Below are 15,426 nucleotides of genomic sequence, written 5' to 3'. Positions count from 1 at the left end.
GGCAGGAGAAAAGAAGCAGACTGATGCCCATTCCCCTTTCACAAGGATAGTTCAATATTGTACAGTAATGGCCCCAAGCCGCCACAGCAGACAATAGCCATGCTATAGTGCTTGGGGAGAGATTCACATCCCGGCTGTTCCAGGGGCTGCTCCTCCCCAATCTCAACATTCCCAGCTCCTGTTGCACTGGAGGCCACTTGAAACCAATTTTTAAATTTCTGATCAAGTTTTCCTAATAGGAATTCAACACTCATCTCTTAATGTGCTAGTGCAGAAATGCCTACAGCTCGGCAACCCCCAACGCCAGAGGAGACTGGAGCCCTACAGTACTTGTATCTAGGCAGCCTTTGCACACGAGACGCATGTTATAAATATAAAATCATATCTGCTACAAACAGAAGACGTATATTGTACATCTCTTACTCATATACACAAGACCACAATATACACATATGCCTTAGAGGATGAGGAGTGTCGTCATGGAAAGAGGATTTCAAGAGGCACAGCTTCCCCCTCCAGCCCTGTTGGGGAGATGGGGTGGGGGGCTGCGCGCACAGCAGGTCAGATCAGTCACAGGAGTCTTGTCCAGTGGACGTGTGTCACTCAGGACAGTGCAGGGATGGGCCAGCCTCCCTCACAGCGTGCACCCCCCCAATATGCATGCACCCTGTGCGAGCATGTCTCTTGTTAACCCTTGAAGTGCTGCATTTCTTCAGACACTTGGAGCGAAGCTAGGCCCTGAGAGCTTTTTGCATCCTACATCACTGCTGCCTTCAGAAAAGGTTCCAGCTGGGCAGGTCTCTGGTAAGGCATTTTTGTCTGGGAGTCGGATCAAACTGTGTCTGAAGGGAAAATAGACCCAGCTGGAAGTGTATGTGCATGTGTGCCTGGGTGGGTTAACAAGACAGCAAGGCTAAGATGGCTGGTGACAGCCAGCCAGGCGAGGCTTGGGGGGCATCCAGAGGCTCAGTTTATACTTAAAGCCCCTGGAGCTGCCACTCTCTGCCTCCTTTTCCCCCAGACTTGGGCCACCAGAGCGGCATGGAATACTGATGGTCATTGGAGTGGCACATCCACACAGGGAGTGGCAAGCAGGCACACGTAAGAGTTAAGACAAAAGTCGATGTGAGCTTTGTACAGCTAGGAGTGGCTCCAGCCATGTGTCCGAGGACTTCGACGATGAAATGCCACAGTGATTAGATCAGGGCAGGGTGGGTAGACCGAGTCCTGGCACCTATCGGCGGTAGTGATTGGGAGCGTCCGCAAACATGTACTTGAGTCTGTAGGCTTCAGCAAGGAGGAGTCCAATCTCTTCATTGCCCCAGTGTATTGTGGGTAGGTTTTGTAACAACATCAGAAGACCCTGAAACAAGAGAAAAGGGGGTTCTTATTTTGGGAGAGCAGTGGATCAAGGATTCTAGCTATAGGGCAAATTTAGATCTCGTCTGAGCAGGTGCAGCGGTACAGAATAATGATAAGCTCTAGCTTTATTATATAGAGCACTTTCCATCCATCGATCTCAAAGTGCTTTACAAAGATGGTCCAAGGGGGAAACTAAGGTACAGAGAGGAGACATGCCCAAGGTCACTGAACAGCCCAGCAGCAGAGCTGGGACTAGGACCCAGGTCTTCTGAGTCCCAGTCCAGTGCCCTGGTCACCCCTACCATGCTGCCTCCATGATGTCAGTGGAGGTGCACCTGTTTACACTAGATCTGAATGGCAGAGTGGTCCTGAAGGCAGAAAAAGGCAATGTTTCATCAGCACTGCACATACTCAGACACAGGTGCACTGAAACGCATATCAGTACTGCATGCTGCCCGTCACTCAAAGCCATCCTCACTTATTCATGGAAAATGGGATCACAGCCCTCAAACCTCTTCCTGATGCACTGAAGCTTTCATGTCTCAAGTCTGCAACACATGGGCCTTTATACGAACAAGCCAGATATAAGCACACATGAATTGCTCCCTCTTTATCCAAATGGATTTCACATTCCCTGGTCTATTGAAACGACTGCAGTTTCCTTATACATGCTCAGACTCCTGCAGCAGCAATAACTGCATACCCAGATATGGATACACACTCTGATGTGGCCCTCTTTAGCTTCCAGTCTGCTTCTGGAGGATCTCAGAGCACTTGACAGATATGCATGCGCTAACTGATCCTCACAACCCCGCTGTGAAATAGAGCATTAGCACTCCTGCTTTACAGACAGGAACCACAGCACAAGAGATGCAGGGACTTGCCCAAGATCAGACAGTGAGTCTGTGGCATAGGATCCCAGAGTGCCTGGCTCTGCCCTGTGCTCAGTGAAACCAATCACGTATCCTCTGTTATGTGGAGGTCCCCTGTTCAGAGGAGCTGAATGGTTGCACCCAGGTGTAAACTGTATGATCTGATGTATCACTTGGGTGCAAACATATGCACACAGCCACATGCGTGCATCTCTCTACTTGCTCTGACTGCTTGGTGTTTAACCATCTACACACAAGCCACCCAACAGGGACAATGATACCACCCGCCTTCTCCCCACAAGTGGGGCTGCTTCCCAGGGGTTCACCTGGAAATCCTCCTCATCCAGGATCTCTTTCCTCCACTTGATCAGGAAGGCAGCACAGACATACAGGTGGAAATGGGAGAATCCTTCCGGCTCCGACTGGAAAGGACACAAAACTCTGGGTCAGTCTTTGCAGCAGAGTCAGCATGAGGCTAGTGCCCAGCAGGCCCACCTTAGCGTGCCTTTGTTCCAAGCTCTCCCCAGCAGGCCTGTGGCAGACGCTCAGGCTGCGCTGCATTAAGAGGCAGACACACGAGGGAGCAGGTCATTTGGCTGCTGCTCATCTCTACAAGCGCAAGATCCTCCCTGTCACTGTAGCGGCCCAACACACACCACTGGTGAGGCTTTGCTGGGAGCCTGCACTAGGGCAAGAAACCGGGAGGCTGGGAAGTTTTAGTCCAACGTACCTGGTAGGTGTCCCACAGGCGGATGGTGCAGCGCAGGGGGAGCTCCCTCATCAGCAGATTGTTCATCCAACGAAAGGCAAACTGCAGGTATTCGACCTCATACTTCCTAAAGTGATTGTGTACCTGCTCTGAAACAGCACATTCCATTACGCATCTGGATCCCCATGGTGCCCAAGGCTGTGCTAATATTCTGCCCCTCAAAGCAATCTCAGGGACAATCCCCTCCCCTGTCCAAGTACATTTCAACCCAGTCCTGTTATCTATACCCTGTCCTACCATGTGCATTAAAGTCTCCTGTCCTGTTAAACAACCCCGCCGTCCCACACGCATTTCAACCAAGTCTTCTTCCCTGCTAAACCTCCGCCCCTCCTACCATGTGCTTTCTGGCCAAATGAGTCTGACTCATGCCAAACCATGCCCTGGCCCATATGCCTTCCAAGCAAGCCCTCGCCCTTGCCAAGCCATTACCCTCGCTGAGTCCCTTCTGCTACCCAACCCACTCCATCAAAACCACATCCCCACTGCATGCCTTCCAACTAACCCAGCCCCCTTCCTTGTCAAACCACACCCCTACCTACTAACTACAGCTCACTTTCCATCTCCCAACCAAGCCCCACTTCCAGCCACTTCCCATGGTTCCAAGCCTCTGCTCTGGTCCCAATGCCATCTGGGACTAAGAACCTCTTGTGCAAGCCTGCTCTCTGCCTCAGGGCGTATGCTAGAATTCCAGAAGGAAATCATGTCCATCAACAGCTTCCATCCTGTTGAATGCTCACTTCTCCCAAAAAAGACCCATCACACCACTGAGATCCAACTGCAGGGAGTGAGGAAGAAGAGTGCACTGCATGACCTCCCCCCTCCTGCCTTGCTCCCATTCGGATCTCCTGACCACCTACCATCAATCCGACTGACTAGCTCCTCCAGTGCTTTGACCTTCTTCTGGATCCCTGGCTGTGCAAAGGTGTAGTTATCCTGCAGGAAGACAATGAGAGTCAAAGGCAGCAGCTGTTGCAGTGAAAGCATCACGGGGCTTGCAACCCAGCTAAGAGACCTGCTCTCCTTCTGCCTCCTCTCGGGATAGCTGAGCTCAGCTGTCAAGCTTTTGCTAAGAGTCCCTGGATTTGAGTTGCCTAGGAACAGCGAGTTTGGGGTGGTGCGATTCTCTTCTCTGGAATTCACTTCCCTAGTGGGGAAGCTTGCTGCCCTTTCAGGCATAGCATAAGGCAGAATCCTTGGAAAACAGGAGCACGAGGGTTTTGCTTGGTGAGACAGGGTGGTCTAGTAGTTAGATCTACATACGGCCCGAGAATCAGGAGACCTGGGGTGAAATCCTGACCCTACTGGGCCTTTTGCTGTAGACTTCAATGGGGCCAGGCTTTCACCCCTGGATTCTATTCCCAACTCACGATGTGACTTTACACGACTCCCTCAACCTCTCTGTGCCTCAGTTTCCCCATCTTTGTAAAGTGCTTTGAGATCTCCTGATTGGTGCTAAGTGGTAATTACTCTATTTTAAGAGGAAGGCATTTGACTTCGATGTTTGTCCCATTGTGCGTCTTGTTTCTTGCTACGTACAGGGGGCTCAGATCACAAGAGAACACGCTTGAGAAACAGGACTCAGACTGGAACCAGAGGGGTTAGGCACAGACAGATCACTAGGAATGTCACTCAAGTTGGGGGTGCGGCTTGAGGAAGGAACAGATGGCTATCCAAAGAGAGGAAGGGCACTGGGACTGCTACCCAAGGGAGTGGAGGGAAATCTGCTCAGGCCCAGCCCCATCGCCCAGTGCACTTACCTGTATGCCATCCAGTAGTTTGCTCATACACCAGAAGCTGTCAGCTTCGATGCTCCGCAGCACATCCTGAGACAGGTTCGTCACGTCAAAGTTCTCCACATCCTCTTCTGTAAAACAAAAGGGGGAGAGAATGCAAAACACTTGTCTCTAAGGGTGTGGGCTGGGGGAGAGGAGGAGGAGGAGAGAAAACACGTGAACATCTAGTACAGGGGTGTCAAACATCCGGCCCGTGGGCCGCATACGGTCCACCAACCTTTTTGGTCTGGCCCCTGGCAGCAGCATACACTGCCGCCAGAGAGTACAATGCTGCGAGATTTCGCAGCAGCGCGCGCTGCCACAAGTTCTGTGTACTCTGGTGGCAGCGCGTGGAGCGCTGTGTGCACGAGACACAGCGCTCCAAAAGGCGGGAGAAGGACAGTGTGGTCTTGGGTCATCACACAGTACTATAATTCCTAATCATTGGTCAATTCTTTTAATCGTAAAAATAGTAATAGTTGTCGAAGTGAATTGACTGCAGTTTTTATATCGCTGATATCTAGCAAATAAAATATAATACTACATAAAAATGGTTGTGCCTAGTATTTTGATTTATGGTATGTATGGCCCACTTGAAGTACATTTAATTCAAATCTGGCTCGCCATAGCAAATGAGTTTGACACCCCTGATTATCAGGACACCTGAATGGGGAAGGATGCTGGGCCGAACTCCCCAGAGTGCCACCATCCTGGCAGAAAACAGATTTCCGTGTCCATGGTACAACCTATCCTTGGCTTTGAGTCACTCTTGCATGCAGGGATTAAGGGGGAAGAGGGTCAGCAGAACTGGTGCATGGCAGCTCCATCTTCTCGAACAAGAGCTGTAACAAAGCCGTGCAGCACAGCAAAAATCAGCCAGGGAACTCTGGAAAGCCCCATGCCGCTGCACATGGCACACTACACTGCCCTGGGGTCACCTGGAACACAATTATTTGTTGGGCAGTAGTGTACATAAGCCCCAAGCGCAGATCAAGCCAAGTGCTGGGCAAGCCATTGCACCAAGCGCTGCACAAACAGAGAACAAAAAGCGCTAACAATCTAACACCGCACTTTACCTCGATGGGAGCTGAACCCAGAGCTACAATGCTGTTCCCTAGATAAACCAGCATGGATGCTACAATGGCTGTGAAGTTCCTTACCAGCACTGTCCCTAATGGCTAGAATTGTGTATCTAATCATCAAATCAGGCAGCCTGTAATGCACACAACATACCATCCCCAAGCACCACATCAAGGTCGCCACAACCAATGGTTCACCTCCTTGCTTACACCTAGGCTCAGCAGAATTCAGTTTTTATTTCTGATCATTCTGAGGGATAATATTGATGTTTGTTTTTAAGCATTTTATTTTAATCGGTTTAAATTGTCACAGTTGTGGGAAATTACGGGGAGGCGCAGACAATAATTATTTAATTACAGTAGGCATTGTGATTCAAAAAGTGAAAGCTTTATAAAACACAAACCGACAACATCATATGTCAGAATATACAAAATAAATATCCTTAACTCAACAAATCATACCTGTTTTGCGAGCCCATTTCGAACAAGCCTAATTCAAAAGTCTAAATCACTAGATTGTTTTGACTCTAAGTTCTCAAGCACCTTGCCTATCTTTAAATGTTGATTATTATTGATGGAAATATTTTTGTGGGTTTGCCTGTGTGCATTGAAATGGACATTTATCAATATTTACCAATAAAAACCTAATCCAGCCAAGCCTATTTACATCTTGTGTTTGAGAATGCTGTTGGTGTATTAAAGCAAAGTCCTTAAAGTCAGGCCTGCTGGTCTGAGAGGACCAGCCGTCTCCTTGGATCAGCAAACAGTCTATCTGGAAGTTGGGTGAGGAAGATCCAGGAGTGCAGGCTGGGAGGAAAAGCCTGTTCAATGGGGTATTTTATGGGGGAGGGAGGAGACTTGGCCCCATTTATAGTCCTAATCCATCCCTGAAGGCCATGGCCACACAGCGATTCCCTCTATCTGTGAAGGCAGGGGGCTCATGCCTAACCCAACCTGAGGGAGATGCCCCAAGAGACGCACACAGGGTAGATCTAAAGCCCAAGATTCAGAGAGGGATGAGAAGGAAAATGCCACCACGCACTCAAAGCCTTGCCTTCTTTTGCAAAGGCACAGAAGGGGCTCCCTTGATTGCATATTCAATCTGGGCTTGGTTCCTCCAGAGGCTGCTTGCAGCAGTTTTCCTCAGGCTCCTTCCTACTGCACTGGTTGCCAAGCCAGAAACCCCAGAGCTTTAAAGGCAGCAGAGAAAGTACCAACAGGTTATCTCTGCCTTCAGTTTTCAGTGGCCATTGCCCTGCTAATAGATCTGACGGCTACTGGAGAAAGTGTTCTGGCTAAGGCCTGGTTTTGCTGTTAGAACTGAGCAGGAGACTAAATGTCGCCCGTCACATGCAGGCACCAGAAAGTAACAACAGGCCAGTTAACGGCTACCGAGCAACTGACCTAGTTCTCTGAAGGCACCTTAAAGGGAGGGAGAACTTGAGCCCACAGGAAAGTCAGCAGCCCTGGGATGCAAACAGGCACCAACCCCTATGGAGGGAATCCAGGCACGGAGGGATCCAATGACACTGCTGCTTCAGAGTGCCTTTCACCCACCAGTGAAATGCATCCACCTCTGAGGTGGAGGGCAGCAGCTGTTTAACAGGAAGCAGCATCACAGGGCAGAAAGGAAAGAGAAATGCTGCCAAGGCAGAGGAGATTTCAGGTACATGGAATTTAATTGCCTGAACTGGAATTTGGCTGAGACACTGGGGTCTTTAATGATGCCAAGCAAGCATTTTCTTATCAGGAAGAGGGTAACTAATGCCATAAAGGGAACAGCACCACCTATTGGGTCACCAAGCACTACCTGCGACAGAACATGGGTTGCCTGGACGGGCTGTCATTCCAGCACTGGCCTGACCCTGCTTCAGTTGGGACATCTGAGGAGATCACAACGCAAGTGATCCTGTCTCTGCAGGGGAAACCTGCTATTTGGCTGAGGTTTCATCGATTCCAGGGCCAGAAGGAATCACTGTGATCTAGTCTGACCTCCTGCATAATACAGGCCAAAGAACACCCCTGAAATAATTCCTTTTGAATTAGAGCAGATAGTTTTTTAAAAAAATCCAATCTTGCTTTATAAATGGTCAATGATGGAGAACCCACCACGACCCTTGGTGAGCTCTTCCACTGGTTCATTACCCTTGCTGTTAAAAATGTACCCCTCATTTCCAGCCTGAATTTGCCACTGCACAGAACATCAAGAGGCAGGACTTGTGTACTACCACTGCCTACTGACCAGTCTTCTACGTAGGCCTCACAACCAATCCCCACAGAAAGCACATGTTGGATTTATGGAGGATTCACTCAGACACCAGGCACAATCTCATTCCTACAGGGGGGTCACGTGGGAGATGCCGGCTCCCACAGTCTACTTCCTGGGGGCCTGCCTTCTGCTCAGTTTGGTTCTGTGTCTGCACAGAAGTAGTTAATGGTTTTATGGAGGAAGAGACCCACTGAGACACACCTCGTTTGGTTACAGAACTCGCCTGCCAATGGCCCTAAATGCCATACATGCAGAGATCACTTGAGATCTCAATGCTGCCAAGGTACCTCCTTGGGTGACCCTTTCATTTTTAGCACCTCCCTTCGTCAATATCACAAAGTGGCCTGAGGGGTGGGATGGACTCTTACTCCAGGTAGCAGCCTGGTCGTTCTGTCCCACTGCCCTCCACTCAGACCAGTCACTTGCCCAGTGCTTGCTGCTGCTTCTAGGCAGATGGGTAGTGAGGATGGTCAATGACACCCGAGCAGTCTAGTCCCTCCCCCTGCAGTGCCCAAAGTCAGTTGCTCCTTCAGTCCACGCAAGTATTGATGATGAAAATGGTGTGCTGTACACCTTTATAGCTCCTTTAATCGGAGCAGCTCCAAGTGCTTTACCCACAAATCACCCTGCATCCCTAGGAAATAGGGAAGCATCATTACCCTGCTATCTCCTTATGGGCAAACTGAGGCAGGGAGAAGTTAAGTGACTTGCCTGCAGTCACACAGACTGTCACAAACAGCATCAGAATCCATGATTTGGGACGCCCAGTTCCACCCCCCACTCCCTTGCTGGGAAGCAGAGACCCAGTCTTCACTTCATAAGCCCCTCTAGAGTGCAGCCCTGCATTTGGAGAGGTCAGAAAAGCTTCCTTTAAAGGCTACAGAATAAAAAATCAGTGCAGGCCTTGGAACTCACACAAGTGTGTCCAAGACAGTTTATTCTGTCGAACTGCTCTACCAGCATGAGAATCCCTGCTCCCAGCAGGAAAGGCCGCTGATCAAGCTACTCCAGTGACAGTTGCATAATAAATACAGATCTCGGTTTGGCCTGGGATGGGAGCAGCACACCCCGCTGACATCTATGCTCTGTACAAGCCTCTTCTCTCTTTGCATTTCTAGCCTTAGACACATCCACTCTCAGGCTAGAAAAGGCTGTGCTTTGATTCTGCATCAAAGTAAAACAGAGGCCCAGGGAGCAAGGGAGGGCTGAGTATTCTGATTGCTACGAATCACTGGAGAATCAAACCTGGTATCACTCTCCCCCCTTTGCTGGGAAAGTGATGTCTATTCATGAGTCTAAGAGCAGAGACACCGATCTAGGCTACATCAGGGAAATGTAGACTCCTGCACATGGAACTCAGAAGGAATCTGCCATTTTCACAGAATCACAAGAGTAGGCAGGCAGATTTCATCAACCTCATGCACAGGGCATAAGCCAATCTTGTTTGTTACTAGAAGGAAACCTAAGGAGGTGGGGGGAGAGATTATCCCACAGCTGCGTAAGGTGAGGTTTCTTTAACCTTCCTTTGAAGCATCTGGTTGGTACTGGCTACTCTCAGACAGAATCCTGACTTAGATGGAACTGTGGGTAGGCCATCCCTAGGGATGGTTAAACGCCCATTTGAAAGGTTGGCTCATCAAACCCACACCCTTTGCAGTTCCACCCTTTAAAGCAAGATCTCAAGAACAGGGTTATCCCAGCAGCTGTAGCTAACATTTCTCCTCTCCCCAGCCCTGCTGTTGGCTGCTCCCCTCCACCCGACAGCTAGCTGCAGTTCCGTGGTGTTTGGAATAAAAAGCCCCGTAGGAAGCATGGTTTAGTGGTTAAAGCCAGGAGAGTTGGCTTCTATTTCTGGGGCTGCCAGACAATGCATGGCGCTGAGCACATCATCACACCCTTCTCTGCCTCAATGTCCCTGTCTATAAAACGGGGCAGAGACCTCCCTACCTCACAGGGCTGGCAGGAGACTCGGCCCAATTTCCAGAGGTGCAGATGCACCTGCATCTCCCCTCGATTTTCACCGGAGCTGCTGGTCCTGAGCACTTCTGAAAGTCAGGCCCTCCAGCTGGGATTTTCAAATGAAAACACGGGACGAGGGTTGTCAGCTTTTTGGAGCACGTCATCTTTTTGTTCTGGGTTTATACAGGCTCCTGCTCCATGACTGAGGCACCCACACAACAGATAAGGAATGGGCGGTGCCCAACTCTCACTTAAATTGAAAATGCATCAAATTCTCTTAGCCTGAGCCCAGCCTTGCTGTCTAACGTGCTCCTCAGAGGGAAGGTGCTAAGGACATGCAGTTAATTGTGAGCTGTATAAGAGCTTAAATCATCGATGCCCGTTTCCAGTTAGAATAATAACGGGATTTACCTTTTCCCTTAGCATCCTGGCTACCTCCCCCTGCAGCAGCACTCCACCACAACAGCGCAGATTGGCCGGCCCTGCAGGAAAGGCAGCGCGCTGGCCTCGCAGCTGAGAGTAGGGTGGGTATGGAGATAACAGTAGGGCACCAGCAGTTATAAAAACAGCTGACGGGAATGGCAGCGAGGCAGAGGTGGCTGCTGGAGTCTCTCAAACACGCTCAGTCAATGCCGGTGAGGGATTCTTTGGACAGCTTGTGCACAGGCCTGCAGGCGTGATGGCTTTTCATCGTCATTCAAGCCAGCAAAGGTCTGAAAGTTAAATCTAGCGCGGAGAAATCAGCGCTGCTGACCTGACAGCGCTCCTTCTCCTGCTCAGCTTCAGAAGGACCCCTTCCCTCCCGCCATCCCTGAGCAAACCTGCAAGGAGAGCTCCAGTAACTGCAACCAGCCCTGTGCATTAGAGGGGCGGCATGAAGGGTTCTCTTTTTTGGGGGGGAAGGAACGGAAAGGACTCAAGATTTTCAATCTAGTTTTTCAAATTCAGCTAATTAGGATCACAGTGGGCAAATGCTGCTGAGATTTCAGTCCCTGAAGGGCATGCAGAGCATGGAAGGCAGCCCTTCCTTTTGAACAGGCTCCTGGGAAAGGGCAGGAGGAGAGATTCAAAGTCAAATCAAAGTGTGTGACGAGAAGTCGTGAGCAGCACTGCAAGACAACACCGACTTCCACACAAAGAACTGCGACACCAGGGCCAGAGCGGCATTGCACTGCATGAGGCCCGAGCCTGGTGCTTGGAGTCAGGACACCTGGAGAAGGCAGTGTGACCTAATGGCTAGGGCGCCAGAGTAAGGAGACCTGGATGCTATTCCTGGCTCTGAGCAAATCGCTGCTTCTCCCTGTGCCTCAGTTTCTCCACCCACTCTGTCTTACCTGCTTAGATTGTAAGTGCTTTAGGGCAGAGGCTGTCTGGTGTCCAGCACCATGAGGCCACCAGCAGCTACTGTCATACTAATTAACAACAACAATAGGAACAGCAAATTCATTTGACTGAATTCCAAACCCAGCTAGGCCTCAAATTAGTTATTTGATGCTGCTTAGGAATGAATGGAAGAGGAGGGAAAATGAAAATCCTATTGAAAACAGCCCATGCCCCATAGAGGCCACCCACTCAGGCCAGCCCAGCTTCGTGGGGAAGCGGATGTTGTTCTGTCCCCTTGCCAGGAGCATCTCTTGTCCTAGAAAAACCGTAGGTGACTCACCCTGAGAGGAGATCCTGATCCCTAATTAGTTTAAAAAGTTAAGTTTCAGGTTCACCCAGCAGCTGCCATGGCTCATGTCTCTAGCTGGTGATGTTTGGCCTGGAATCAAACCCAAGGCTGAGGTTTACAGTTGAGACTCTTATTTAATCCTTTGCTAATTTCTGCTCATCATCTAACAACAGGAGTAGTAGGAAGAAGGGTCTCGGGCTGTGGGTAATTTTCAGAAGCATTGGATTGTTTTTCTGTGTCCTCCCCCTTTCCCAATGGTTCACAGCCACAAAGGATTGTTAGTATTTTAAAACTTAGCATCTTTCCTGTGCAACTCCCACGCACAGGTGACAACACGAATGCTGGGGGACCTCCACTATCCACCTACGTGCTGGGGCAGTGATGCTGATAATTCAGTGGAGAGCACACTGGCGGCTGGGTCACACTGAAACTAGGGGAGGGAACATCAGACTGCTGCAAGATGCCATCTTTCAGATGACAGTTCCAACCCTGTCCTGACCAGCAACGGCTACTGAACATCTGGCACTGCTCACACTTTGAGAGCCCAATTTGTGCAGCTGGATTCTGCCACCTTCAATTTCAATTGGATACAGCACTCTTGGCTTCTTGTCCCAGGCTAGACTGCGGCAGCGTTGCTGTACACCACCACCTGCTACTTTCCACCCCGGAGCTCGCTGCAGCTCAACAGTTCAAAAGGGAGCCCTCTGTACATTTGTATTTTTATTTCTATAGCATTTGATGCTTTTCAGGGGGGGGGGGGGGGGGGGGGGAGTCAAAGGTCTCTGCGCTGGGGGTGCTTACAGTCAGCTCAGACCAAGGGCAGCTAAGAATGACAAAATAAAAGGAGGGAGGCACTACAGAAAGTTTGAAAGTTAGTGTATGAACGACCAGAGAAGTGTGGGAACAGAGATCTCAACGGGAGGGACAAATTAAGGTGTAAGACTGAGGGCTCCGTTCATATATCAATGCTTGTCTTGCAGGGAGATTCTCTCTATACAGGAACTCAGTGTTATTCAATGGACTTCCCCCTGCAGGGCAAGAAGCCTCCAGGACAGGAGTCGTGGAAAGCCAGGACAGTAAATGCAAGGGACTGGGCAGGGGAAGCCTGGCTGTGTCATACCAAGCTTAGGACAATGCTTACAGAAGAAGAGCCTGGGGCACATGTCCAGCTCCCTTCCTCCAGTACTGCCACTCCGACCCCACCCGTGTCCCCCAATGACTGGTTGGGAGCAAGTGGCAGGATCAGAAGGGAGGCATGAGCCAAGTAGCCTGGCAACCAGAAGCTTTGATAAACAATCTCCCCGGCGCTCAGCACAGCCATCTGTTCCCCAGCATCATTAAAAAGGCCCCACACAAAGAACTTGGGTAGTCAACATATGGCTCGGACAGAAACTGAAAGTGAGCCAGCAGCTGAGCCCCAGCCCCTCGGCTCCGGGATGAGGGAGGCTCCGGCAGGGCTGCGGCTGTCACGGTGGCACAGGGCACTTTGGGGTAGCCTGACGAGCGAACGGGCATGCACAGCTTGTTGCTGTGCCTGGTGCCCCACTGTCTTGGGAAAACCAGGCTCCTGGCATTGGAATCTAACCCCCGCGCCCCGTATCTGCTGCAGGCGAGCTGTCTGGGCAACTGATGAAATTCCCTTAGCCGAAAACTCCAGCCCATCTAATGGCCCAACGGGGGCACCCACCCCTGCACGTGCACTTTGACCCCGTCTCCCTCTCCCTTCTCTTTATGGGATGGATCATTCCAAGTCTAATGAAGGCAGCCACTCGGGGGCTGGGTTGCTGTTGCTGTATTATGGGCTGAGGGGAGCTGCTCGCTGGATATTTACAGCTGCTCCTCAGTGTACAGCTGTGCTAGGGATTGGACAGGTGTACCCTGTACATTGATGGCAGAATTACCATACTAAGGGCTTGGTCAAAGGCAGACTCCTGGCTTGGCAGGTGCAGGATAAAAGGGCCCAGCCTGATCCATGCACGTTGCTAGCTCTAGCATCTGGCTAGTTGAGTCTAATGCTAACGCTGACTATCGGGCCCAGGGCTCAGTCGGGGCTGGGTACAAGCACTCACACTAGTTGGAGAGTTCTCTGTTAGCTGCTGTGACATAGTTCACATCTGAATTACCATCAGTAGGCTTCAGTGTTAACACTACCGGAGATGAACAGGGACGGTTTAGAGGGATTGTTCCTATTTGCAGACGTGGTTCAAAAAAGGCACAGTGAACTGGAAGATTCTCTTAGCAACCCCCCTCCCCCCCAGGTCAGAAACCTACTGTTAAATATAAACGTAGATGATACAACAAACTAAGGGGAGCAGTAAGCAGTGCTGGTACAGCGCGCGGCAGTACCAGCTCCAGCCACCAAGAAAGGAGTCACCTTTACAACCCCCCTGTGATGTAAAGGAGCAGTATGGATCCCTCTCCCCATTGCTGTCATTACCCCACCCCACCGCTTCTCTGAAAAAAAAGCAAGGCTGCTGCCAGCAGAGAGTGTCCTTCCCTCCCGAGAAAGATGGGGTTGTGTGGTGAGCATGGTGCCGGGGGCACCTGGATGCTATGAAGCCATCTTTGATATGAAAACAGAGGCCCTTTCCCACTTGGGGTTGGTAAGCAGCCCAGGATGTTCTCTATAAGAGCAGGAACATTCAACCCCTATGGCCCCTGCTGTCTCCACTGCCTGCCCTAACTCAGGTGGGTTTGCTCTGGGCGGGTAAACCGAGGCTGCATTTCACCCGAGGCTGCAGGGAAGCCAGGGCACAGTGCGTAAGGTGCTCTGAGAGGGGTGTCTGAGAAGCACAAGATCAGCCACGGTAATTCCTGGGAAATTACTTGGACGCACCTGCCCTCCCTCCTCAAGCGTGTGCAGCCAGGCACCCCGGCGTGAGACACCTGCACTGGTTACTCCAAGGCCAGCTTGCATCTCCTGACTGATCACCCAGCAGCTCTGCCACTCCAGCACACTCAGCAGCCTGCTGCTCCACCTGCAAGACGTGAAACGGCAGGCGCAGCTGCTGCAGCCGCCTTGACGCTGCCCCCACGCTCTTCTGGCCCAAGGCACCCGCTGAAACAAGCGGCGCTCAGCGATCTTCAGCTGAAGCCATGGATCAGGTGGGAGCAGCAGTCGCTCCAGATATAGATCTGGCTCTGGCGGAGGGCCAAAGCATCCGCGCACTCTGCCAGCTCGCTGAGGCAGCTGGGTTTCTGCAGCAGGAGGATACGGAACGTCTTGGGCACATACAAACCGGCTCAGCGCTGGGGGGGGAGGCAGGCATGGGCCTGAGGGACCCAGCTGCAGCCCACCTGCCAAAGAGCTCACAGCTGTCAGTGGGGGGAAGGGAGGGTGGCACGAAGGAGACAAGTGGAGCTTCAGAAACAAGGAAATGCAGAGACAGGGCTGTTCCCATCCCAACACCACCGGGAAAGAAACGGGCAGCGGGAAATGGCATCGCAGATACTGACCCCACTAAACTCCCCCGGGCACGTACTGACAGACTAATGATCTGCTGTAAGCGCTGGGCATAGACGGCACTTGATGCTCCTGTGTGATCCCATCCGCTGTGCCCAGAGGTCGCAGTGAGGGGGTGTCTCAGATTAACGAAGCTTCCTTCTGACCTACCCCCAAAGGGAGGTGCCGGCGTATGGGCAGCAGAGCACTCTGCAGCCAGGCTGAAGTGA

General features: G+C 51.1%; 1 protein-coding gene across 1 annotated transcript in view; it reads right to left on the bottom strand.

The window, feature by feature from the left end:
• Positions 1–386: 386 nt before the first annotated feature.
• TBC1D22B (TBC1 domain family member 22B) overlaps positions 387–15,426 on the bottom strand; it is a 35,733-nt gene continuing 20,693 nt past the window's right edge. The window contains exons 9-13 of the mRNA XM_067531539.1: positions 4,761–4,867; positions 3,861–3,936; positions 2,965–3,092; positions 2,561–2,656; positions 387–1,363 (exon numbers count right to left, since the gene is read on the bottom strand). Of these exons, the coding sequence (XP_067387640.1) occupies positions 1,235–1,363; positions 2,561–2,656; positions 2,965–3,092; positions 3,861–3,936; positions 4,761–4,867 (536 nt within the window). The 3' untranslated portion in view covers positions 387–1,234. The remainder of the gene's footprint in view (positions 1,364–2,560; positions 2,657–2,964; positions 3,093–3,860; positions 3,937–4,760; positions 4,868–15,426) is intronic.

Source organism: Emydura macquarii, unplaced genomic scaffold, assembly GCF_026122565.2.
Source record: "Emydura macquarii macquarii isolate MOO-44397 ecotype Brisbane River unplaced genomic scaffold, CSIRO-AGI_Emac_v2 contig_3220, whole genome shotgun sequence".
Lineage (NCBI taxonomy): Eukaryota > Metazoa > Chordata > Testudines > Chelidae > Emydura > Emydura macquarii.
Note: the sequence above shows the minus strand (reverse complement) of the source record. Positions and strands in the feature narration are given on the sequence as shown.